Here is a 25,306-nt window from a genome sequence, read left to right on the forward strand (position 1 = left end):
GCCTGTGGCGATGGGAACCAGCTGCTCACCCAGGCAGAGGAAGGGGGCCACCCAGGTGGCTGAGGGAGCCGGGGGTGGGTGGTACACTGTGAAAGGGCCCTTCCTGGCACACCAGGAAGCTCGTGCCCCCCCACCCCGGCTGAAGACAGCCCTGGGCACACTGTCACCTCAGCTCTGCCTTTCAGCAGATGACCTGGCAGCCTCTCAGTGGGTCCTGGACCGCTGCGTGCGACAGTAGGGGCCTGAGGAGGCTGGAGTTCACAGGAGACGAGGGTGCTTGTTGTGTTCCGCAACACAGACACACACACACACACACACACACACATGCACAGTCACACGCACACAAACACAAGATCAGCTTGGCCAAAGCTGGTCAGGCTCTGGCCCTGATCCCCTCCCAAACCCACAAGGGCAGGGACCAGGGCACGTGGAGTTGGGGGGATGGGCAGTGGGGAGTCCTGCCCGGCCTGGGGTGGGCTGGGCCTCGGCATGTGTCACCCTCTAGGACCCCGAGGATCTCAGGGTGGGGCTGACTGGCCAAGGGGAGCTCTGTCGACCCAGAGCTCCCAGCAGGAGTCAGCAGCCCCTCTGGCCCTCGGCCCACAGGACCCCACAGCAAGTCCCATGGGGAGAGGCTGCAGGGACAGCTGCCCCGGAGGGCGATACCCGGAGCCCAGGCACCTGCCGCCCCCTGCCAGGTAATGGGCCAGAGGCCGGCGAGCTTGCAGTGGTAATTCAACAGCAGAAGGGACGGGACCCCTGGTCCTCCCCTTCCTGGGGGTCTTGGCTGGGGCTCCCTCTGAAGAGCCGGGGCTTCCTGATCCCAGTGGGCTCCGGCGTTCCTGAGCGGTCTTTGCTTCTGTGCACCTGGAACAGCTTGTGGGGACGGAGTCTCTGGTGCGCGAGGAGAGGAGCCCCACCCCAGGGTCCCTGCCCGAGGAAGCGCCCCCCGAGGATGGTACCCCCGGGTGCCCGGCCCCAGCCACGACCCTGCTGATCCGAGAGGTGAGGGGGGCTAGGAAGGCACTGGACTGCATCCCGGGGTGGCCCTGCGATGGCCTGGGGTGGACAGGAGCTGAGGCTCCACGGGAAGACCCACTCGGCCGCCTCTCCCTTCTGCAGGCTCTGGTTCGAGGGGGCCTGGACACCTTGGCGGCTGATGCTAACTTCGTCATGGCAACGGGCCACACCCTGGCGGAAGCCTGCCAGATGGAACTGCAGGAAGTGGAGGTGGCAGCCGCAGAGCTTATGAAGGGACGAGAGACCCTGGAGGGTGTGGCCAGCGCCCGGGGGTGTTGGAGCCTCGGGTCCTCCCTGGGAAGCCTCGACCAGCATCAGGGCTCCCGGGAGACCCTCATTCCCCACAGGCTGTGAAGGCCACGGGCGTCAGGCTGGGCTTAGAGCCGGCGTGGCCAAGGGTGGGGGGCTGGCGCGGGAGGGTTGGCCCAGCACGGCAGCCCCCCGTCTCAGCAGCTAGACGGACAAACAGACAGGAACCACCCGCAAGGTCAGGAGGTAGATGGACAGGCCCTTCTCCTCACCAGCAAGAGGCGTGATGGGATGGAGCTTCTGGGGTCATTCAAAGAGGCCTGGTCAGTGCCAGCAGGACATTAAAGTCTCCAGGCCTGCGACAGGGCACCTGTCTCTGCTCGTCTCCTTTGGGGGCCCTTCTACACCCTCCGCCCCCGCCCCCCGCCGCTCCACGGAGGCCCCTCTGCATCGTCCTCCTGCAGGAGCGGAGGGGCCACCGTGGAGGAGGCGGTGCTCCTGGACGTCCCTGGGCAGCCCCCCGGGCAGGTCCCCTGCAGCTACCCTTCCCCACCGTCCTGGCCAGAGTTCACGGCCCGCCCGGCCCCAGAACCTCGGGGGCGCCCTGCTCTCCGCCTGGGGGAGCAGGGCCCACAGTGCCCACCTCCTCTCCCCCCCACCGAGCAGCAGTGAGTAACAGGATGAGGCACGGGCTGTGGCCCCCACTCCCTCCTGCGTGCCGGCTGCAGACACACCCTAGTCCCAGAGCACCGTCGCACACGGTACCCACTCGTCCTCCCCACAGCCCGCTAAGCAGCGGGAGAGTCCATGTTGAAGATGCCACGTTGGAGGCCCAGAGAGGTGGCTCGCGTGCCTGTGTCACACAGCCAGCCAGGGGCAGAGTTAGCACTGGGGTCCCACCGGTGCCCTCCCGTCTTCCCTGGGCAGACGCTCCCCCCGCCATCAGCTCTCCCACTGGCGTCCCGTGCACCTCCTGGCAACCCCCAGGCGGGCCCCTCGGCCGCCCAGACTGGGGGCCGCACGGGGCAGGGGGATGACCCCCCCCGTGCCCTGCAGCCCCGGGGTCCCCGTCCGAGTAGCCATGTCCACTCGCCTCCTCCTCAAACCTCAGCACCAGGAACCCGCCCCCACTCCACCCTCAGCAAGGCTTTGTTCCCTCCTGCACAGAGATGCCCCCAGAAGATCCCTCCCACAGCTCCCGTCACCAGCCTGATGGACAGCCCGCTGCGCCCCTCGCTCCCCGCCCCGCCCCCCGCCCCAGCGGGAGCCACTCCTCCTGCAGCCAGCCTCTCGGCCAGCCCAGCCACCGTCCGCCCCTCCTCACGGCCCTCCTCCACCTGCACGTCCGTCCTGGCCGTCCCCCCTGCCATCCAGCTACCTGTTGTCTACCTGCCGTCTCTCACCTGTCTACCTGTCTCTCACCTGTCACCTAGTTAGTTCATTCCTGAGGACCATGCCTCTCACCTGGGCTGGCTCCTCCTCCCCTGCGCCCGCCTGGTGCCCCGGTGGGCTGCCTTCTACCCCGCCCCTGCTCTGAAACCCTGGGAGTCCCAGCTCACCTGGTTTCTAGCCCTCGTGAGGTGCCGTCACCTCTCCCTCCTTCCTGCAAGGCCTGTGGCCTCGGCTCCCCGGCTCCCCGGAGTTTCCTCCCCTTTCCCGTGCTCCGTCCTGCAGCCTCCCTGTGACCTGTCCCCAGGCCAGCCCCCTCTCCGGGGAAGGCGTCCTCAGGGTTCTGTGTCCTGCATCCTTGCTTCCCGCGGGCTCAGCCCCCCGGACGCTCCCATCACTCTCCTAACACGGTGCTGATAATCCGCACCACGCAGCTGGCCCATCTCTTCTAAACGCCGGTCCTGTGCTGCTTCTCCTTGTCAGCTCTGCGAATGTCCCACTCGTGCCAAAAGCACATCGCGTCCAAAGTCGACCTCCTCACCCGTCCCCTCAGCCTGCTGACCTCAGGGCCCTACTCCCTGTTCAACCCGTGAGTCTGAGTGTTGTCTGGACTCCTACCTTCCCCCACTGTGCCCTGGGGACTCCTCCTCAAAGTATTTCTCAAACCTGTCCCCTCCCCATGGTGACTTTCCTGACACTCAGTCCTCGTTTCATGCCTTGTCTATTGTGCCTCAGAAGAGCCTCCCAGCACCAACCCCCCTTCCTCCCAGCCTGACCCTGATCCTTCTAAACAGAGAAACCTGCTGTCTTATCCCCCCACTTAAAACCCTTGAAGGCCCCCAAAGCCTCAGAATATGGTGCAGAACCCTTGCCTGGGCTGACAGGCAGCTCCGACCCAGCCCTGGCCCTCATGCCAGGCTGCTCGCCCTCCCAGCCCCCTGCAGCCCAGCCGGGGACAGCTGCCCGCCCCTCTGAGCGCCACATGCTGTTCTGGGGAGAAACTTCCCAAACCCTCAACCCCACGGACCCCTTGGCCATCATCTTCCACATCTCAGCTTCTCCAATACTTCCTGCAGAAAGCATCCCCCGGATGCCCCCAAACGCTCTAGGTGGCCCAGCGACGGGGCACGTGTGTTTCCCCATCGCGGCCGGGGTCACCCCTGCTCTGTGACGTTTATTTTACACCAGACTGAGGCCGAGTTCCACGAAAGCAGGAGCAGGTCCACCAGGCTGGCCCTTAACCCCAGAGCTGAGCACTTTTCAACACAGGCGAGCGGCTCAATCACTGTCAGATAAATGCAGGGAAATGCTGAGAAGTGTGGCCCTGCCCTGGCTGACAGCCCGCCGCCCAGGGTCACCTGCTCAGGGCTGCAGCCTCGCGCCCTCACTGCCCAGTCCCCGGGGAGGCGGCGGCAGGAATCGGCCTCCAGAGGTGCAGAGGTGCAAACTGACTCCTCAGTTTCAGCCCCACCCATCCAGCTGCTCAAACTGTCCCCTCCACTGCCTCCTCTTGGCGGGGAGCTGAAATAATCCACCTCGCAGCATGGCTGAAAAACTAAACAACCTGGGGCACACGTGAAAGGGCTTCGTACGCTGCAAAAGTCTATAGAAGGATGTTTCCATTTACAAGTGGGACCGGAGCATCTTATATCAATACCTAACATGTACAGAGTACCAACAATACAGCAGGCCCTGCTCCAAGCCTTCTGCATAGATTATTTAATCCTCTTGATACCAAGGAAGTATCATCCTCCTTCTGCAAGTATGACACGGAGAGGACAGGTAACGTGCCCAAGGCCCCTCAGCGGGTAGGAGGGCCAAGGCGGGATTCAGCTCAGGCGATGTGGCTCCAGCCCCACAGCCCTAGTGGCTGCGCCATTTGGCACGTCTGTGCCGGGCCTCCCAGCCCACGTGACAGGTGTACACATGCACACAGGCGCTGAGGAACCTTCCAGCTCTCACCCTTTCCGAAAGTTCAGGCAGTTTCCTCTGCAACGTGCAGGACATTCTAATTTGTCAGAACGTACAAAATCTTGCCTCTCCCCAGCTCCCCTTCAAATAATCGCTGGGTTTCTCCATAGAGGGCCGCCAGGCCACTCAGATAAAGTACAAAAGGAACACGGTGTGGAAGGCTGAGGGCCTGGGGCCGTGGGGGGAGCAGGCAGGCCCCTCCTGTCAGCCGGGCCATCCAACAGAGCCGGTGTCCAGAGGGGCTGGTGGGCCACCTTCTGTCGCCTGCGGGCACTGGCCAGGGCGCTGTCTGCTGCACGCCTAGCTTCTCCTGGCCAGTTCCCTGCAGACTTGGGATCCCGCTGCTGGGGGGGTGGGGGGACGGGGGGAATCTGCCAGAGGGGGCGGGGCGCAGCTTGGGGGAGGGGTGGGCACCGAGCCTCATGCCAGGTGCGGGGACCAGGGGAGCCATCCCTGCCTTCTGGAAGGTGCGGAGTTCAGTTGGAGCATATCCCTGGACCAAGGAGGCTGGGCTCGGTTCCAGGCCCTCCTCAGAGCGGGGAGGCACCCCAGCTGTGGTCCCAGTGCGTTTCCAGGCCCGGCTCTGGATGGGGCCGAGAGGTCCCTGAAGCAGGGGTATGGCTGCCCTCTGCAAGGTGAAGGAGCACAGCCTTGGAGCTGGACCCGTGCGGCCCCGAGTCCCTCCACCTGCCTCCACGCTCCGATGTTAGGCGCTCACACACCCTTTCAAGCTTCTGCTCCTCCTTCTGTACAATGGGGATAAACTCCTGCTTGCAGGCTGCTGGAAGGTGTGAAAGTGACCTTGGAAGGGGTGCAGCTGCTGTTTTGGTTCTGTCAGACGCTGGCTGCAGGAAAAGCCAGAGGTTACGATGGCAGGAGGCTGAGTGTCTCACGGGAAGCCGGGCAGCTCGGCTCTCAGCCCAGCATCTCAGCGTCGGGCCTGGTCCTCCCACAGGCCCTGCAATTCTCAGCCGTAGCCCTCGGGTGTGGAGGCCGGCTCCACAGGTCACTAGAAAAGGCACTGACAACCCAGCGCTAACCTTGACCCATTTTCTGGCATCTGATCCCAGTAACGCGTCACTCCTGCCTTGGGCCTGACAGCTTATGGTGGCAAGTGACACTCCCCGCTTCACCAAGGTTCCTGCTGCCGTTTTACTGATGAGGCGACTGAGGGGCAGGGCCTCCCAGCTGGAAGGGGCAGGGCTAGATTTGTCCCCAAGCTTTCTAATCCCACTGCTTCTTTTTCCTGTGCCATACTGCCATCTCCTAAATGGAACGTAAATCCAGTTTAGTAAGCCAGGGAACAGAAGCATTTTAAAAGAAGCCTGCCATAAATACACAGGGCAAAAGAATAATTCTGGTGTCGAACACGAATTCAAAACGCTAGGATGTCAGAGCAGCACGTGGAGGGTCAGATGCGGGGATTTGGAGGATTCAGAGGAGGGAGAGCTGAGGGCTGTTTGTTTAAATAAAATGATCAGCAGAGGAGATTCCACCGTGTTATGAAAGGAAACCAAGACCCAGAGGAGGAAGGCGCGTGGAGCCCAGCGTCCGAGTCCGTGCGAGGAGCCTGGTTCCAGAAGGAGGCCAGTGAGACCTGCAGACCCAGCCCAGCCCACTTCTAGTTGTGGGCCCTTTAAAATATCTCCACCAGCGGTGTCCTCATGCAGAGAATGATAATAGCTGACATCATCAAGGCCAGTTCATGCTGTGCCTGACAGACGCAATATCACATTTAGCCTTTGCAACACCGTCCAGGAAGTGGGTATTGCTGTTGAGCCCATTCCGGGAAAAGCCAAGTGAATTACCCACTGAGAAGCAGTGAGGCCAGGTGTCCAACAGGGGCCTGGACGATACTCTTGAGCTGCTGGCACCCCGTATTATCAGGAGGATCGCAGGACAATCCCTGACCCAACCCCACCTCGTCCTCTACTGATCTGGCCCAAGCCCCTTCCCACACCCTGCCAAGCGCCCGTCCAAGCCCACGCAGCCCAACGCGCCCAGCACCTCTCTGCACCCGGTAGCCCTCCGTCCTCCGTCTCAGCCGGGCCCCTCTGATGGCCCCAGGAAACTCTGCCAACTAGAGAAGGGCACTCGCCATCCGGTTCCAGAAGAATGAAGTCACTGACACTGCATCGCCGACCTTCGACACCCCCTGGAAGGAGGTCAGAGCGATGAGGAATGAGGCTCTCTGTGCTTTGTGAGAAACCGGCAGAACAGGCCTTCAGAGAGTTATATAGTTTCAGATTTGATGAGCCCAATTTCTTGCATCTTCTCATACCTAGAAAAGCACTAAAATCATCATTGGAAACATCCGCTCCTGGTGACGAGTAGCCCCTGACCGAGAGGTGTGCTTGAGTGCACGTACCCCTTCTCCAAATCGCGTATATGCTGACTCCCCCCTTACCTCTTTGGAATAGCTCCTCAGAGCTACCGAGAGCCTGTCTCCCGGGCCGTAGTCCTCAGTGAGTCCCCAAACAAAACTGAACTCACAGCTCTCACGTCCTGTGCTTTTTTATTCAGTTGATAACTCCTAGCACTCACTTTTACTGTAGCACTTATTACATTGTGTCATAACTAGGAGGCTACAGCTTGTTATTCCAAGTATACAGTGTTTCCCAAAGGTAGTAGATTTCTTTAACAACTTTGTATCCCCAGCAGGGAAAAAAGGAAGGAAGGAAGAAAGGAAGAGGGGTGGGGGGTGGGGGAGGGCAAATGCCAGAGACACACTAAGTAAACTGCTAAACAACGGGCATTAGATGGAATCGCTTGAAATTGCCAACATTCTGCCCCTTTTGTCTACAAATCGGCAGTCTGACAATATTTAACCTACTACAATGAGGGTGGGTTTCCCCACTGCCCAGCACCACAAGCCCGCCCCTGCCCCTCTGGGGAGCAGAGCCCCGCCTTTCGTTTGGGGGCTGTTTATATGTGTCCTGATGTCCTCATCACACACATCGGTTGGGAGAGAGTCTCACAAGGTGGGCGCCAGGTCAGGACTGTTCTCGGGCAGCGTGCAGGCCCAAACTGAGGGGGGCGCTCCTGGCACCTGTCGCCACTGAGGGGCCCCCTCTGAGAGGGGACCAGGAGGAGTGTCTGCAGGAGGGCCCAGCGGCTTCTGCGCCAGGCACTGTGAGTTCAACTGTCTCTCCGGGAGCCCACCCCCTCCTCTGCCAGACCTAGGCGCGCTCATCAGTCTGGCCTGGGGCTGGGAGGGGGTGGGAGGCAGACCTGGGCGCCCCTCCCCTCCGCATTTGTGCTAGTTCAGGTCCTGACTTAGAACTCCCTCCGCCCAAGGCGAGCCTTCTCCTGGGATCCTCCAACCCAGTTTGGAAGTCAAAGACAGCCTCCCTCCTCCCTAATTCCCTCAAGGCAAAGAGTCCCCACTGTCAACTGGTACCGGAGTCAGGAATGGGGGGGTGGCCCCCCAAGCAGGGACTCAAGAGATAATTTCACCTCAGGCTGATGCAGGCTGTCACGGTCAAAGGGCCTTTGAAATTCCCCTAAAATTGTCCCGTGAGATTGAGCACACACGCCACCTGGGGTGCTGGCACTCAAGACTCCACAACATCCTCAATCTGGCTGCATGTTTGCCGAGCTGGCACTTCAGAGGTTAATCCTGCGTGATCGCCCTCCACCGCCTCCCTCTCCTCCTATTTTTAACGTGTTAAATGCTCCTTTGCTGGCCACTGGCTCTGCAGCTTTTGGGTGAAGCAAATATCTATTAAAACCCAAGGAAAGGATGCTCCTTCCGGGACAGAAATCAGTAGCTCCCGGGCAGGGTGGGGTTATCTGTTAATTTCACGAGAGGGAGTGGGAGGGGGATGGCTCCTCTGGGGCCCTGGCTAGGGCCGTCTCCCCCTCCTCACCAGGTGGGGCGGGGGGGCTCCACCCCCTCGCCTCCTGTCTCCTGGTCCCCAGGCCTGTGGCGCCACCTCGTCTCTGGCTCCCCCAGCGCGGCTCCTGGCTGGTGTCCACCCTCCTGTGCATCCGCCTTCCCTCTCTGTGCTCCTAATTCCCCATCACTATCCTCCTTCTGGCGGAGGGGGACCCTCAGTGAGCCCACAGGCCACATGGGGCCAGGCAGAGGGCTCAGCTAACCTTCAGGTGGCCAGGACTCCAGGGGACTGTCCTAGTGACCTGGGTAAGTCACCCGCCGCTCTGCACCTCTGTGTGAGCAATGAAGTTAGAGCAAATGACCTCTTTTAAAATCAGTTTGTTGAGTGATAATTAACTTACAATAAACTGAACATAATCAAAGTACACAGCTGGATTGTTTCTGAAAAATGTCTACCCCTGTGGAGCTGCCAGCACCACCAGGATAAAAGCTATGTCCACCACCCCCATGATTTCTCGGCGCCTGTTGGTGACCCCTCCTCTGCCCCTCCCGACTCTGTTCGAGACCCTCCCCCAACCAGGCACCCGCTGGGCCGCTCGATGGCTCGGGTTGCATTTTCTAGATTTTCACCTCCGTGGACATACAAGGCACGGGAGGGCTCTTCTGGGGCTGGCGTCTGCCGCTCAGCAGTTATTCTGTGGTTCATCCGCGCCCTATCGTGTACCGATGGTCCTGTCCCTTTCATTGCTGAGTAGCGCCCATTGTACGATACTCCACATTTACCCTTTCATCCCAGTCTGGGGCTGCAAAAAGCTGCTAGAACATCCACATCCGAGTCTTTGCAGCAGGCGGCTTCCTAGGACCCTCTCCTCACTGTCCCAGCTCAGCAGCTGCCGAGGCCCCACCATCCTTTTCCTCCACAGGGATCTGACTCAGGAGGAAGCAGGAAACCAGCTTGCTTGGGTTTGAACCCCGCTCTGCCACTTGTGGTGCGACCTTGGGCAACTCTGGGTGTCCTTCGTTTTACGGGGATGATAGCTGCTCCCAGGTCCTCGGGGGCGCCGTGAGCCGTACAGGACAGCCCAGATCTGAAGCGCTCTGCACGGCACCAGGCACCACGTTCAGAAATGGCAGCTGTTGGCACGTTGCCTCTGAGAAGTTGGATCTGTCTGGGGTCTCTGGGCAGTTACCCAACCCTCTGCGGCAGCCCTATTTCAGTGAGGGCCGAGGGAAAGAGTGACTTGAGCAGGGCCAGGCTTTGAGCTGGGGGTTAGCACAGGTGTGTCCCGACACCCGCCTCCACGACCGTTCCTCGGCAGGCAATGGGCAGTGGCACTGAAAGGCCCTGGGATTTTTCTAATTGCTTTTCTTAGTGGTCCCTGAGGACCGCTGAGGGAGGCTCAGCACAGCCGGCCAGAGGTGGATGGGAAACCACGCTCCTTTGGTGAGTACACAGGAGCCAGCAATCTGCAGACATCATGCGGGGTGGAGACGGGTGGAGCAGAGAGGCTGCTACCCCCTTCTACCTGCCCACAAGGCTCCGTGCAGCACGGAGACCAGAAGCCCAAAGGGGCGTCTGTGAGTCCGAGGTGGGCAGCTAGAGTCCTGGGAGGCTCTGGGCCCTCAGGCATCTTTCCAGACCAGAATTCTGGCTCTGCACCTTACTAAGGACATCAGTTCGGGTAGGGTGGGCTTTGCCAAGGTAACACACAGGCTCGTAATTTCAGTGGCTCAACATAAAGTTCATTCCTCGCGTACACTCTAAACAACATCAACTTGTGTGCGGTGCCAGGGGCACAGAAAGCTTCCACCTACAAGTGATACATGTGAGTTCTGCTCACATTTCATTGGTCAAAGGAAGTCACAGGGCCACGGCTAACACCAGAGTGAGGACATGCCGGCCTGCCCTGTGCCAGAGGCAGAGGGCCGGAAATATTTGGTGGAGGCGCTAATGACCACGACACTAGCCAAGTGACCTCTGAGCCCATTTCCTCTTCTGCAAAATGAGGACAATGACAGTTTTTGCCTCACAGACTGTTGTGAGGATTATAAAAAAACACATGTAACACCCTTGGCACAGGGTAGCCCTGGGGCGAGTAAAATGAAATTCAGATGCTCCTCCAGGTGGCCCCCAGGGAGGCTGAGCCCAGGGGCGTCCATGCTCTGCAGGGGTCTCCCACCTCTGCAGACACGTACCTGGCTCCTGGGGCCCCTCCACCGAGCAGCCTGCAGAGGCTGGAAACTCTCCCCCTCCCAGATCAACAAGGACCCCCTTGGGTGGGCAGACCTCACCGCCACACCCCCTGCTCCCAGCCTCACCCACACTCATCTCTGACTTCCCGTCAGTCTTTATGACAAATTCGCCCTCTGTCCAGTCAGAGGACAGGGGCGCATAAAAGGGATGGAGATTCTACGGGAAATGAAGGAAATTCATTTCTATCCTGTGCAGGGCCCTGTGCTGGGTGCTCCCCCCAGGTTACCCCTTTTTGACCTCATAATAGACTACGATGAGGGGGGTGTGACCGTCCTCGTTTTGAGGTCAGGGAACTCGCCCAGGTCACACAGCTTCAAGTGGCAGAGCTGGACCTGAACCCAGATCTCTGTGACTGCGGCTTCCGGGCTGTCTTCTGTTATTTTGTGCAGACTTTACTTTTACACAAATCATGAGCTCACACACAGCCCAGGCTCAGGCATTCGGCCTTCGGGTCCTATCACGCTGTGGTGGAAACTGCCCCCTCTGGGGCTTTTAGTGCCAGCTCAGAGGCTTCCTGTGTGACTCTGGACAAGTTTCCTCACCTCTCTGGGCCTCAGTTTCCTCACCTCTCTGGGCCTCAGTTTCCTCATCTGAAGATGACGCTGTTGAACTAGATGACCTAAGGGACTCTAGGATTCTGGGACATTGAGGCTGCCCACACCTGCTCCCGCCTTTGGCTCTAACACCGTATTAGAAAGCACTGCAGAGAAGAATGGACGAAGATCCCGTATTTGAGGTTACGTGGCGTATTAAACCCTCATCAACATCTGAAACCAAAAATAGTGTGTCGTTGTTGTTTTTTAAAAAGACTGTCGGGTATTTGTAATCCACAGCAGTTCTCTCTTTCTTGCTATTTATAACAAATTCTGGTTTCCTCTATGGCTAAGTCTGTCTCCTTCCATAACAGAGGAAGTCAGGCTGCGCCCTCGCTGAGCAGAGGTCCCCACGTCTGCACCCCAGTAGGCCCCCTCTGGGGTTCGGAGCTCCTGCTGGCGAGCAGGACTGGTCTCTGTCTCCGGCTGGACCACCTGCCAGCAGGGTGGGCTACGGCCTGATCTCCCAAGAACCCTGCTGGGCAAGGCTGGGGGCTGCAGCTGGAGGCCGGGAGCTCCGTATCCCGCAACCCCAGAACTCCAGGTCAACGCTCAGATACTTCCTCCAAATGCCAGTGCCTGGTGCTAACGCTAAAGAAGAACCACAGAACGGGACTCAAGTTCAGGGCCTAAGGGTATCTCTTAGGTGTTCTGATTTGTTACTGTAGGGTTGCAGTTGAGAACCAGGCCGACCTGAGAGATCTGGGCCAGATGGCTGCCCCCAGGTGCTGCCGGGGTATTGTCACCGCAGTGGCACGGGAGCCTCCTGCCGCGGAGCTCCCCCCACAACTCCCCAGGGTCCCATCTGCCCTGACGCCCACCGCTCCCGTCGGGAGAGATGATGGAGACCCAAGACGCTGGGGGAGGGCCTCGGCTCGGGACAAGAGCTGAGGCTCAATCTGCAGTCCAGTAGGGGGAAGGATGGGGCCAAACACAGGGTAGCGTGTGTGTGTGTGTGTGTGTGTGTGTGTGTGTGTAGGAGGGTGGGAGCGTGCAGGCAGCTGATGCAGAGAAGCCTCAGGGTTTGGGAAGGAGGGAAGGAAAGAGGGGCAGCGGGAGGAGCGGGCAGGGTGAGAACACACCTGAGGAGGAAGCAGGGCTGTGCTGAGGCTGGACACCCACTAAGAGGGCGGGCGCCATCCTAGGCTTTCCCGGACCCTCTAACTAAATCTGCCCAGGCTGTGGTTTAGGCCTCTTTACTACCCCTAGGATCCCCATCTGACCTCCTCGCCTCGGGACAGCAGCTCCAGGAGTCTGGACATCTAGCTGCCCTGTTGGCTCCCTGGTGGCCCAGGAGGGAGCCGCCCTGAGGCCCTGACCTCTAGGAGGCCTGACTTTCCATCCCTTGTGCCTCCCTGCTCCTCCTGGCTCGACACCCTGTGACCTGGAGTGATGGGGGGTAGGGGGGGGAGACAGCGGCTCTGGCGCCATTTCCCAGCAGTGAAGCTGTGAGTCAGAAGGTCACCTACTCTCGGAAGTCAGAGGGGACCTCTGGAGGCAGGAAACCAGAGTCGGGCCCCGGAGAAGCCCAGAGTCTGGTGGGCAGGAGAGCAGCTTTGCAAAATGCAACGTTGTCATCCGAGAGCACAAGCCTGGAACACAAGCTGGGGAGCTGTGCTCCCTGGGCAGCTGCTCGGAGGTGATCTGGGAGCCTGGAACCGGATGCATGAGGTCAGATCCTGGGTCTGTTGCTTATATATGCTGGGTGAGACTCAGTGTCCCTGTCGGCAAAACTGACAAAGAATAAAGCCTAGCTCACAAGGTGATGAGCACGAAATGAGAACACGCGTGTAAAGCACCTCGTTTGTGTAGTTGGCCCCTAAATGTTAGTCTCCTCCCCACCTTATCTTGGTTGGAAGAGAATGTGCAGCATCTCCCTCTTCAGCGTTCTGCTGGCCTCCTGCTCTGGCAGGAGTAACCTACTGGCCCCAGAAAGACCTTCCTCTAGGTTCAAATGCTAGTGAACGGTGCAGGATGCCCCCGGACCTCCCCCATTCCCCTGCCCCTCCTCCACCCTGGGGCACTGCGGGGGTGCTGCTCTTTTCCATCAGGACTCGGTGGCGAGGAGGGGGTGTCGATTTGCCCTTGAAATGTGCCCGAGAAATTATCTTTATTTTTTTGGTTTGACCATAGTAGGTCAAACCAAACTGGGATCTGGGCTACGGACGGAGCAGTTATCTGTGGGTTGGGTGGGGGAGGGAAAGAAAGGGGGATGGCACCAAAGAGGCATCCTCAGCCCCTAACCCATACCCTTTCCAAAATCTCTGGCATGGTTTCGTCATCTGTGGGTGATGCAAGAGGCTTGGAGTCAGACTCCCCTTCCTCCCCCGCCGCCCCCCCGCCCCCCCAGAGCGCTCCTTCCACATCTGGAGCTGCAGCTGGGTCCTCCTCTTGGGCTCTTTCCAGGGAGGGAGCTGGTTGAGGTGGGGGCGGGGGGAGGGCAGCTGGTGAGAGGCCCCGTGAATGGCCCCAATGTTGGGAGCTGGGGGGCAGGGAGAAGGGGTCGGGCTCAGACGGAGGGCAGAGGGACTGGAAAGGCCACTGTGACTTCCCACGGCACTGGCCACCTCCATCACTGCCCCGTGTTTCAAGTTCCCAGGGCTCCCCTTGTCCTTTATACCCAAACGAAGGCAGCTGCCCTCCACACCCCCTTCCCACTCACCTCCACACAACCTCTACCCAGGTGCCCGGAGCTGAGTGCCCCCTTTGTTCCCCGTCTCCCTGGGGCAGCTCAGGCCTCCCACATTGACCCTCTGCCCCCATGGCCACAACAAGCAGTGTGAGCTAGGCGGGGAGCGGGGTCATCTGTGGGTCACAAAGGTCACTGGAGCCTCCGTGGTCTCACAGAAGGGAGGGGCCGTCTGGCCGGGGATCAACCCAAAGATGAACTTTAAAACGCTGCAGGGTGTAGGTGGAGGGAATTTTAGTTAGACATTAGCAAGAATCCCCCTCAGTAAAGGTTGGCAAATTCGCTGGAATAAATGCAGAAGGGAGGCCTTCCCGGCGCTTTCAGAATACAAACCGCCAGGCGCTGTGGGACCCTTTGCAGAGAAGCGCTGGGCCCAGAGACCCGGGTTCTTACCCTGGCTTAGCCACTAACTCCTGTGTAACCTCGGTAGTTCCCCTCTCTGCGTCCCGGCTTCCGCATTAATGGGCTGGGGTCCCACCGAGGCTGAGGGTCTGCGGCTCCGGGGTCCGAGGCTCCGGTGCGGTCAGCTCCTCGGCCCGCGTCCCTCCGTGACCCCCAGGCCCCCCGCCCAGGCCCCCCGCCCAGGCCCCCCGCCCAGGCCCCCCGCCCAGGCCCCCATCAAACGCGTGGACATGAGGCGAGGGGTTCCTTTAAAGGCTTTCCGCCCCGCCCCTGCTGCCGGCTCGGGCCTTCGATTGGTGCAGCAGGCTCAGGGGCGGAGCTAGGGGCGGAGCCGGGACTGGTTCGGGGGCGGAGCCTCCGCGGGGCCGGCCCCCGCCCCCTTTGTTCGTGCGGCGGCGGTAGGCGCTGCGGGCTGGAGGTGGGCGCGCGGGAACCGCGCCGTGGGGAGCGGGTCGCGCCCGGGCTGTCAGCTGGCTCCGCGCCGCCGCCCGATGGCTCGAGGGGGCGCGCGGGCCCGGCCCCGGGGGTCCTCCGCCGGCCGCGGGTGAGCCCTCCGCCGGCCGCCCGCGAGCATGTCACCTCCAGCCGCCGCAGCCTCCGTCCGCAGCGCCCGCGCCCCCGCCTCTCGCAGCCGCAGCCGCAGCCGCCGCCCGGGGCATTGGCCCCCAGGCCCCCGCCCCTGATCGACGCGGGACCCGGCGTCGGAGCACCATGGCGGGCCAGGGGGACTGCTGCGTCAAGGTGGCCGTCAGGTAGGACGGGCGGCGGGGCGCGTGCGCGGAGGACTCGGCTTTGTCTCGCGTGGGCGCGGGGCGGGGGTCCGGGGGTCCCGGGGAGCCGCTCGACCCGCAGTCGGCGTCCGCGGAGGTCGGGCTGGCCAGGCTGGAGGGCGCCGCGTGCTGGCCCGGCCCCCGCAGGGATCGGCGGCCCCGCGGGCGGCTGGAGGTGGCTTTGTTTGGGTGGTAATTTCGGGCCCCTCTTGGGAGCCCTTAATGATCAGAAAATCGAATAAACAAGGAAATCCGGTATTTCACACCCAGCCCTGGCCCAGGCCGGAGCGTCTGTGTGTTTCCTCTTCGCCTCCCCACGGGCTGCTGTCTCACGCGGGCACATTGGATGGGGGGAAATTCCCTGCATCCACCGTAGCCGGCTGGTCCTGCGCTCTTGGTCCAGCTGGGGAGGCAGCACGTCGCCCCCGGGCCGATTCCGCAGACAAAGATCGAGTGCTGCACGAATGGAAGGGCTGGGATGGGGCCTTGGCCCTCCTTGGGGAGTCCGCCGCTTTGGAGAGAACCCTGCCGGCCCTGTCCCAAGAGGGGCTGGGTCTGGGGAGGGAGGATGGGGTGTCTCCGAGGTTCTGCCTCTGAGAGGGCAGGATGCTGTGACGCTGATGTGGGCATCAGCCTCAGGCCTTCAGACAGAGCTGAGCGGGGCGGGGTCGCGTGGACTTACCTGGGACTTGAAGGGACACAGAGGCAGAAGTGAGGCGGGCAGAGGACAGGGCACCTGGAGGTGCGGGGCTTTGTGTTGGGTGGGGGCACTTCATGCCACGTCACCCCTCCGTTTTTGATTTGGGCTTTTCTCTTTGAGGGGGTCTGATGGTGGGAGAGTGCCAGTCTGGGACTGGTCACCAATGAAGGGATGGTGGAGGACATCATTCAGCCCTGTGTGATGGGGGTGGGAGTCTGAGTCCGGGTCTACGGTGGGTCTGAGCAGGTCTCTGGTTTCCCTGGGTTGTAGATGACCCAGATTCCAGGATTCCAGGGCAGTCACTCAGAGATGACTATGGAAAACACCCCAGGGCAGGTGCCGTCACCCGCCCCCCCAGCCACCTGGCCAGCCCTCTGCAGCCTGGAGGGGGTCAGGGGATGGCTGATCACAGCTCTGGGGTTGAGGGAGGGAGACCGAGGTGCCCTCCCCCCACTTCCCCGGCTGCACTCAGAGCATCCCTGGGCACAGACCTGTTGGCCCCGGACGGCCTGAGACAAAGAGGAGCCCCAAAGGTGCCTGGTGGGCCGGCTGGGCGGGGCCAGGCTGCTGCGAGGCTGACTGTGCAGCAGGATCCTCTGGGGGGCGAGGGAGGGCACGGTGTGGGTGGGCGTGTGGGAGTGGGAAATGTAAATAAGACAGCTGCAGCAGAGTGGGAGAGTCTGGGCGCATCATAAAAGGAAACTGTGAACCAGGGCTGGGAAGGAAGGGACTTGGGGTGCCCCTCCCAGGGGGCTTTCCTTTAGACTCCATCTTACCAGAGAGAGCCAAACAAAGGCCCCCCCCCCAACAAGCAGGGCCCCCAGGCTAGACTGGGGCAGGGTAAGATGTGGGAAAGCCCACGGCCTTGGCACCTTGTGCAGGGTGTGGAAGAGCTGGTGTTCCCTTCCCACCACCGCCAGAAGTTCCCGGGACCCTTCCCGCCCAGAGGGCATTGTGCCTGCCCACTGCTCCGGCTGCTGCCCGTGACAGGCGTCATCTCTGCTTCCACGGAGATTGCCCCGGGGGGAGCCGGACGCCCCCACTCCTTGCCTCTGTTGCTGATCTGGATGGAGGGGTGGGGAGATTTGAGCATCAGAAGAGCCGGGCTTTCAGGGCCTCCTGGAAGGTGAAGGCCCCACCCACTCCTCCCCTCCCACCCCAGCCCAAGCACCCAGCCAGGCACACGCCAGCCTCAATGCGCAGCTGGCCGTGGGGGGCAGACAATGCCTGGACAGAGCCCAGTTTCTAATCAGAAAGCTGAGGACAGGACCTGGCTTGGGCTGGGGCTGGGACGGGAGCAGATGGTGCCACTGGGGGGCTGTAGGGGAGAATTCTCCGGGCTTTGGGGTCCCCTTCAACCCCCCCATCCCCACCCTTGGCAATCGCTTGTCCCACTTAAAGGATTGGGTGGTGGGCCGGAGTAGCATAGAGCATTGCTGGGAAGAGCCAAGGATTTGGAATTGCCAAGAGCCTAGCCCAGCAGCGCGCCGAGCTGTCTTTTTGGAAACCCTTTCTTACATCTAACTGAGAATAACTAAAGGCAAGCCCTGGGTCCCGCTCTTGAGACAGGGAGGCCGGGAAAGAGACAGACTTGGTCTGGGGGCGGGTGTGTGTGTAGGTGTAAGGGTGGAGGTCCGGGAGCTGCTAGACTAGGTAAGAAGTGCCAGGCCCAGGGCTCTTGGCCCTGTAATCTCTCCAGACGAGGATCAAAGCTGGCTTGTCTGCGGAGCCACGGGGAAGGCCAAGGGGGTGCAGAGCCAGAGGAGGCGACTTTCAGGACCTGGGGCTGTGGGATAAGGGGAGAAGGTGTACGTGTGAGCAGACCCCAAAGCCCCACCCCAGGCCACCCTGGAGTCTGGCCCATCTGCCCCTGAACTCTGCCCCGGGACTCCCAGGCCAGCCCCTCCAGCCTGCCCCGTGATACGTTTATCCATAAATCCCCTCGTACGATAAGGACGCTCTCAGCTCCTCAGCTCCGAGGCTGGCCTAGGGGCCCGCTTCTACCTGGGGCCGGGGTTTGGACGGGGTGCTGGGGAGAGCTGACCTGCCCCCGGCTGCAGAAATATAGGCCTGACTAGTGGGGGGAGAAGGGGAAGGGGTGGCTGTTAAGAAATGCCAGTTGGCAAAGTTGAGATTGGGGAAGGAAGCCAAGTCACGTGGTGCATTTATTTAAGACCCTTTCAAGCCCCCAGCTCTGAGCCCCCAGCCCGAGGGGAGCCCTCAGTGTGGCCTGACCTCCTTCCCCCTTATCTTTGCCTGGTTTCCTTAAGCTTCCTTCCTTAGTCTGCTAGGGTGGGGATGGGGGCTCTGCCGGTTCCACATCCATCCCTGGACACTGCAGGCTCAGGCAGGGGCTGGAAAGGGGATGGGGAGCACCAGCCAGGGGCCCAGGGACAGTCAGATGGCACCCCTGCTCTCTCCTTCGGGTTCTCTAGCTGCAGTTATTCCCCTGGATCCAGGCTCCTCTGAAGTCTTAAGTCAGTGTCTGTCTAAATTTTGAATCAAGAGAATTGGTGGTTTGGGACAAAGACACTGAAAACAGAAAAAACTGAGTGAGTGTGGGGATGCTGTGCCTTCAGAGCCCCCCTTCCCCGCCCCCTGCCCCCACTCTGGCGGAGTCCAAGGCCAGTCAAGGCCAACCAGTGCCCTCTGTGGCCCCTGCTGTCCAGCTCACAGACCTGGGAAACTGAGGCCCAGGCAGGGCCTCCTGTGGCCAGTGGAGACCTGAGAGTCTTGGTGGCGGGCTTCTGCTGCAGAAATAGGGCTTACGTCATCACCAGGAAGTGCAGTGTAGTAACCGCAGGCCCCGGAAGTGTGCCCCCCACCCCGCCCCAGCCAGCCTGCCTGATTGGCTCTCAGCTTTTGAAGACCTCATAGAGGGGGGTGGGGCGGGGGCTGAGGAAGTGGCTGAGGTGACCTGTGCCTGGCACCCTTATTCCTACAGCTCTGGGGGCAGAGGGCAGGGCTGGGGCCCACGAAGTCGGTTACTGGCTGGGTCATGGGGCCCCATTTCTGTTTCTCCTTCTGGGCCTCAGTTTTACCCACTGTAGAATGGGATCAGCGCTTTGTTCTGGTTTGTCCATTTGTGAAGAGGAGCGGTCTGGATGCAGTAGAAGGTGGCCGGTCCTTAAAGGGTGACTCTTGAGAAGCTAAGTGTGAATAAAATGTTTTAAAAATAAGCCCTTAAAGTGTACCTAAGCGGTGTCTCTCTGGGTTAAGCCACAGTGACTGGTAGGTAAAAAGAGGAATTCACCTCGAGCCCTTGGATCGATTGACTGATGATTGATTGCAGGAAGCTCGCTGTGATGGAAGGACTGAGGGGGCGGGGGGGGGGGGGGAGCTGGGCGCTGCCATTTCCTGCATGCTCACTGAGCACCAGGTGTCACGCCTGCATTGTCCCACGGGAGCCCGCGAGGTGACGGATGTCATGCCCATCGTAGAGATGGGCACAGGCTCACAGCAGTAAATGGAGGTGTCTGAATTTGAGCCCAGGGCACCCTTGCTTCCAAGCACGTGCTTCTCACACTGCTCCACGTGGCCTCCTCGTCCGGCTGCTAATTAGCTCTTTCTGGGCACCTCTGTGCCTCCGTTTCCTCCAGCCCTTTCCGCACGTCATGGCCGTGACCGTGAACATGGGAAGGTACTCGGGGAGGCACACAGGGCTGTGCAGATGTGACGGGTGAGGCCGGCTGGGCCTTCTTTGTGGGCTGCCTGTCCCCACGTGCTCCTAGTTTGGGGGAGTTTCTCCCCCACCACCACTGGGTGGGAGCCGCCCTTCTCCCTTTCCTGAGATACACGCAGCTGCCCCTGGAATTTGTTTTCCTGCCTGAGTGCCACCTCGCCACCCTCTAGGGAAGTTCCAGGACAGCCAAGTCTCCTCTTGCTCCCTCTACACCCACCCCCACCCCAAGTGTCCTTGGGCTCCTGTCTCTCTCCTTTAACCTCTAGACAAGCAGCTCCTTAGGAGGAGGCGGGGGCCCTGAGAGGCTGCTGGGCTCTGGAGGGGAGGAGGCCTCCTGCTGGGGCGGGGCGTGGGCTGGGATGGTCGGCCTTGACCCCGGGGGCTAATTCTCTGTCCCAGGGGGACGGGGCGGTGGAGCTCAGTGGCAGGGGCCACGGAGCCCACAGCAGGTGGCAGCACTGTTGGCGGCAGTGTCCTGTCCTCTGGAGCACTCCCTCTCTCCCCTCGGCTGCTCTGGGAGTGGAAGGGATGGAGGGCCACGGTTCCCCATCCCCAGACCCCCAGATGCCTGAGCCCCTGTCCCTCTGCCATCCTCGGCGGAAGCCCGCCATCAGAGTGGTGGCAGAGGCCACCAGTCCTTCCTCTAGGCCGGACTGGTCCTTCCTGAGGCTGGAGTTAAGGTGCCCCGAGGAGAGCCTGGCAGGGCGGCTGGGGACCAGGGCCAGCGGGGTGGGGAGAGGCTCAGGCCAGGCGCCTGTTGCTGTGCATTCCTCAGCAGGGGAGTGTCCCCAGGGCCCAGTCCCCACTGAGCTGTCCCCCACCAGATGCAGATGCCGGCACAGCTCTGGGCTCTGCCGCGTCTCCTGGGAGGTCATGGGAAACCTCTGCCAGATGCCCCGGGATGCCGGAGCACAGCTGAGCGGGCTTCCCTGAGCTGGGAACGCCCTCTTGCCAGGCCCTGAGCTGCTGCTCATAGGCTCACAGGCCTGCAGGCTCGCGTGGCCAACAGCAGGCAGGGGCCTCTGAAGCTCAGGATCGGGACTGGCCGCCCTCGGCCCCTCCTCGCTCCAGCTCCTGCCTTCCCAGCCCCTCTGCCCGCCTGCTTCCTCCCCCGTGCCTGCTTCTGCCATTCTGGGGGTGCCTGGGCCCAGCTGAGATCCCGATGCCCTGGGGGGTTGTGGATAAGACTCCCCGCGCCCTCCCCCATTGGATGGCCCGTCCGGGCATTCCTCAGAAGTCAGTGGCCAGAACCCTGGGATGAACAGAGAGAGAGAGAGAGAGAGAGAGAGGGAGAGAGAGGTTAAGGGCATCCTCAGGAGGGAGTAGGGTCGGTGTGCTGAACCCCAGGTCTCCTGTAGGTTCCCTCTGAGTGTCTGTACCGCTCCCTGTGCTCCCGGGAAGATGTGTGAGGGCAGAAGTAGGCAGAGGGGGCTGACAGACCCCTTTCACCAGGCTGAGCCCTGTAAACCCATGCCCTTTGACCCCACCGTACAAAGCCTTCTTGTTTGGGGGTTCAGAGCCAGTCTTCCCTGCGGCAGCCTCAGGAAGGCTGGGCTGGGGAGGGTCTGGGAGGCCAGGAGAAGGGCCGGTGGGAGGACGCCTGGGCCCTCTGGCTGGCACGGGACTCCCCACACTGCACCCCTGCAGCTGAAAGGGCCAGCACCCCAGGCTGGACCTGCCACCCTGCTTCAGAGAGGACCGGCCCCCACGGGAAGACGCTTTCTCTGCGCTAAGTCGGCTAAAGCCCCCCGGGTGTCTGGGAGCCAGACTCTCCTGAGAGAGCAGGGATTTTGCTTCCAGCCGCCTTCCCGGAGCTGGCAGGCTGCCACGGTGGGAGGAGGAGGGGGAGGAGAGGGCGCCTGGTAAAGTGGGTGCCGGCGTCCTCTTTCTGCCGCGGAGGGAGGTGGGCGCCGTGCTCATGCAGGGAAGCAGCCTTCTGCGTCCTCGGCCCCCTGCTTCCCCTGCCCAGGCCTCGGCTGTCTTCACTACAAAATGGGGAAATGCTTCCCCAGCAGACAGCTCTCAGCCCTGCTGGCAGCTGGCAGCAGGATCATCTTTCTCCAGCCCACCTCTCTCCGCGCCAGGGCTGCTTAGAGGGTGAGGCCAGACTGGGCACAGTCAGGCTTGGTTTGAATTTCACCTCCACCATTAGGAGTTGTGTGACTTCGGGCTTGTTCAGATTCTCCTTTCTGAGCCTCAGTAAAGAGGGGTCTTTACACGTGACATGTGTTCATGCATGTAAAGGAGCTCCACACGTAGGTTCTCAAAAGATATTAGGTACTGTCCTTATCCGATGAGGCTTGGGTGGTATCAGTGACCATGATTCCAGAGGAGGAAGGTTGCACAGCCTCCCAGACTCCCCTTCCCAGGGCTCCACAGCCTTTGCAGGCAGGAAGTTCCTTCTGCCAGCTTACCTGAATCCCTCCCGCTGTAGCTGGTTTCCCCTTTGGTCTCGCTCTGTCACTGATGGGGACGAGCTGATCCCTGGCAGGTCATGGCATGGCTGAGTGATTTGGTGTGCCAGGCAGACAGGAGGTCCTGGGGCTCCTCTTGGTGTCCCCTGCCACACACACACACACTCACACACACACACACACACTTCCACGACGGAGGCCACGACAGCCCAGCCCCAGATGAAGCCAGGCACGCGACTGTGGGCTGGCCTGAGGAGGGGAGGCCGTGAAATTTGGGCAACCTTGGAATTAGCACACCCCAAGACGGGGTGCTGGGCGTCCTTACTTCTCTGGGCCTCCCTGGGCTGTCCCGCTTGCCCAGGGGCTCCTATTCAGGGTTCCAGAAAGGTGTTAGGGGGTCCTGAAGGAGAGAAGAGCAGATAGGCTTATATCCTTGGGGCTTTTTCCAAAGGGACTAGTTACATGGGCGACCGTGGCCATCTGAGGGGAGATTCTAGTCCGGGTCTGTGGTTCTTCTCAAAGACTTCAAGGTGAGGCCTGAGAGGGTGTCTCCCAGCCTGGAAGTCCCCAGAGTGACATTAGTCACAGGTGGGCAGCTGCATGCAGCCTGGTTCTCCCTCCTTCTGCACTGAATCTTCAGGCCCACAGCCAGGAAAGGTGGTCTTCCTAGAAGACGTTGTTACTAATTAGCTATGTGACCTTGAGCTGCGTTAATTTCTCTCTGAGCCCTCATTTGTAAATTGGGGCGGGGGGGGGCGATACCCCCCTTAGAACGTGTGCAAAGTGTGGTAGGTACAGCGACCAGCAAAGAGGCATCTTGCTCCCTAAGTGCCGAGTTATTACCTACTGGGGAATTGAGTCAGCAGAGATGTAACGGGGTTCCAGGTACCAGCAAAAAAGGGTGTCAGGAATCAGACCATATACCACAGCTGTAAGAATTTTCTAGGATTCTGCAACAGTTCTTGGTTATTTTAATATCACAGCCTGTTACCTCTTGGAGAAAAGTAAGACTTCTTCGAGGGGAAAGAGCCTGGCGGCCTCATCCCTAGGAATTTTGGGCAAAGATTTGGGGGCAGGTCAATGAGGGATCAAACGAGGGACCGGAGGCAGCTGATTGGGCAGGACGGATTTCACCTGAGAAGCTGAGCTACACCCACCGCCCCTCCCCCAGCCCAAGGTTACTGGGCGGAGCCCTGGGCGATGATTGGCCGGCTTTGTGTGATGTCACCGAGGACGGGGTGGGGTGTGGGGCTCCGGCCGGCTACCCTTTGAGGGAGGGACTTTTCCTCCTGGTCGGTATCAGCATCCCCCGGGCTTGCCTGTCTCCTCTGTCCGCCCCTTCCGCCCTGTGCCGGCCTCCCGAAGAGCCCAGGGACCGCTGAGCTCAGCGGCTGCCGCAGGCCTGGGCTCGGGCTGGCGGCCTCTGTCCCCCGCCTGGAGCACCAGCCCGTGTGGGGGCGGCCCTGAGTGCCCGCAGTCCGTCTGCCCCAGCGTGCGTGGACAGATACTAAAATCACCAGCCACAGCACCCCAGCTCCCGCCCCGTTGCGCACCGAGGACCCTGGGCCAGATTCCGCCTCCGAAGAGCTAGCGCCGGCCCTTCCTCCGCGCCCCCGTCCCACCCCCTCCCCCTCCCACCGCCCTCTCTGCGGGTTGCCAAGTGGCGGATAGACCGGGCTCTGTTCTGGGAGATTCCGGGCCTTTCTTAGTGGGGCCGTCCGCCCGCCCTCCCCCTGCAGGACCTGGAGAAGGGATGGGGGAGGTTTGGGGGGGATGGGGCTTGGGGTGAGGTGCCCGTGGGTGACATTCAGGGGGGCCTCTGGACAGAAATGATACTGGACGTGGGGTCCACAAAACTTTGACAAAAACAGGCAGCACGGTTTGCCAATTTGAGTTTCCAAATATTGCATTAAATCATGATTAATCTTGATTACTGAGTTTTTTCATGCTCCCTTAAATTTTGCACTTGAGGCGAATACCTCAGTCACCTCACCCCGGCCCTGCATCTGGTCCACAGCACCCAGCGTCCATGGTTTACTGGCAAGACCCTGGAACCTGGTTCCCACCCCTGACCTCCCGCCCGTGCCCCAAGGGAGGAACAGGGCTGGGAGTGGTGCCATCCTGCCATCCTGCCACCCTGCATAGCCGGAAGCTGCCTCCTTCCCCTCATCTGGGGCGGTGATGCTGGCGGAGGGCCACTAGCTCTGAGGGCAGCCCACAGAAGTGACCTCACCCCAGGCGGGGCCGGGACAGGAGCTGCCGGAGGGGAGGGCGATGGAGTTCTTAGAAAGCTAAAGCTGGGAAGAGGTCGTCCAGATGACACAGGAGGAAGCGGGGGCTCCTGGACCACAGGAGGATGGGGCAGGGGCTTGTCCGGGGCCGTCTTTGTCTCCCGCCTGCAGGGCCTGGGTTCAGATTCTCCACTGGGCAGGGTGTGGTGGGCAGGAGCCCCAGGACGCTCGCCCCCGCTGGACTGTGCCTTGAAGGCTGGGCGCCGGAGCCCAGCCTGGCGCATGTGTGAGGCTGTGGTCGGACTCCCCCCGGCTGCCTCCTGCCCCTGATGGTGATGCGTGGAGGGAGTTTATATATCCATCTAGACATTGAGTTTCCCGGGCAGGAGGCAGCTGGGCAAGCGGAGAAGCCGCAGGCTTCAGACTCCCAGCTTCCCTGTATTTTACTGTGTGTGACTCAACTGCTTCAAGCCTCGACTTTCCTCTCTGGACAGTGGGCGTTGAAATCCCTAGCTCATCACCTCCCTTAAGTGAGGTGGTCCGTGGCAGGTGCCTGGCCCAGCACCTGCCCGTGGAAAGCATCCGTGCAATCTTCATTCTCTCTGCTGCCATCTCCAGTTACTCATTCAAGGCCCATTCCTGGGACTAACACGCCCCCCTCCTCGTCCTGGTCAGTGGCTTTGGGAACTAGTGACTCATCCTGGGCCCGTGTCCTCTGTCTCCCAGCTGGTACCCCATTCTCTGGGTAACAGTACTCACCCATGATGCCTGCCAAGCACACTGGTGCGTAGAATGGGCCCGTGTGGGGCTGTAATCTCTGTAATCTCTCAGTAATCTCTGACCCCAGAGGACCCCACAGCAGGATGTGCCAGGCTCTGGAGGGTCCCTCCTCTACGCCCTGTCTCCTAGACTGCTCTTCTGGCCACCCTCTTGGTCTGGGGGCTGGTGGGCGGAGCAGAAGCTGGCCCCTTGTCGACTGGCTCTGCCCAGCAGGGCTGCTGCCCCCCTCCCCTGCTCCCACTGTCTCCCGGGACCCTGATTCGATTTCCTCCAATCACCAGCATTGCCATCTGCCTGTGGTAATTAAATGGTGTTTGAACTGGA

At 61.0% G+C, this 25,306-nt stretch overlaps 2 protein-coding genes across 11 annotated transcripts in view; both read left to right on the forward strand.

The window, feature by feature from the left end:
* The window catches only part of CACNA1S (calcium voltage-gated channel subunit alpha1 S), a 62,342-nt gene extending 60,706 nt beyond the window's left edge, over nt 1-1,636 (forward strand). For 2 of the 3 annotated variants that reach the window (XM_082391089.1, XM_082391091.1), the window contains 3 exons: nt 607-698; nt 877-1,005; nt 1,123-1,636. In XM_082391089.1, the coding sequence (XP_082247215.1) occupies nt 607-698; nt 877-1,005; nt 1,123-1,374 (473 nt within the window). In that variant the 3' untranslated portion in view covers nt 1,375-1,636. The remainder of the gene's footprint in view (nt 1-606; nt 699-876; nt 1,006-1,122) is intronic. The other variant, XM_082391090.1, reaches the window with a different exon arrangement.
* A 13,168-nt stretch (nt 1,637-14,804) lies between these two features.
* Nucleotides 14,805-25,306, forward strand: part of KIF21B (kinesin family member 21B) — a 44,665-nt gene continuing 34,163 nt past the window's right edge. For all 8 annotated transcript variants that reach the window (XR_014244299.1, XR_014244300.1, XR_014244301.1 and 5 more), the window contains exon 1: nt 14,805-15,157. Coding sequence is in view for 3 of the 8 variants with exons in the window: in XM_082391113.1 (XP_082247239.1) it covers nt 15,117-15,157 (41 nt within the window). In the remaining 5 variants the exon portion in view is untranslated. The remainder of the gene's footprint in view (nt 15,158-25,306) is intronic.

This window comes from Balaenoptera borealis, assembly GCF_965194805.1.
Source record: "Balaenoptera borealis genome assembly, chromosome: 1".
NCBI classification, from domain to species: domain Eukaryota; kingdom Metazoa; phylum Chordata; class Mammalia; order Artiodactyla; family Balaenopteridae; genus Balaenoptera; species Balaenoptera borealis.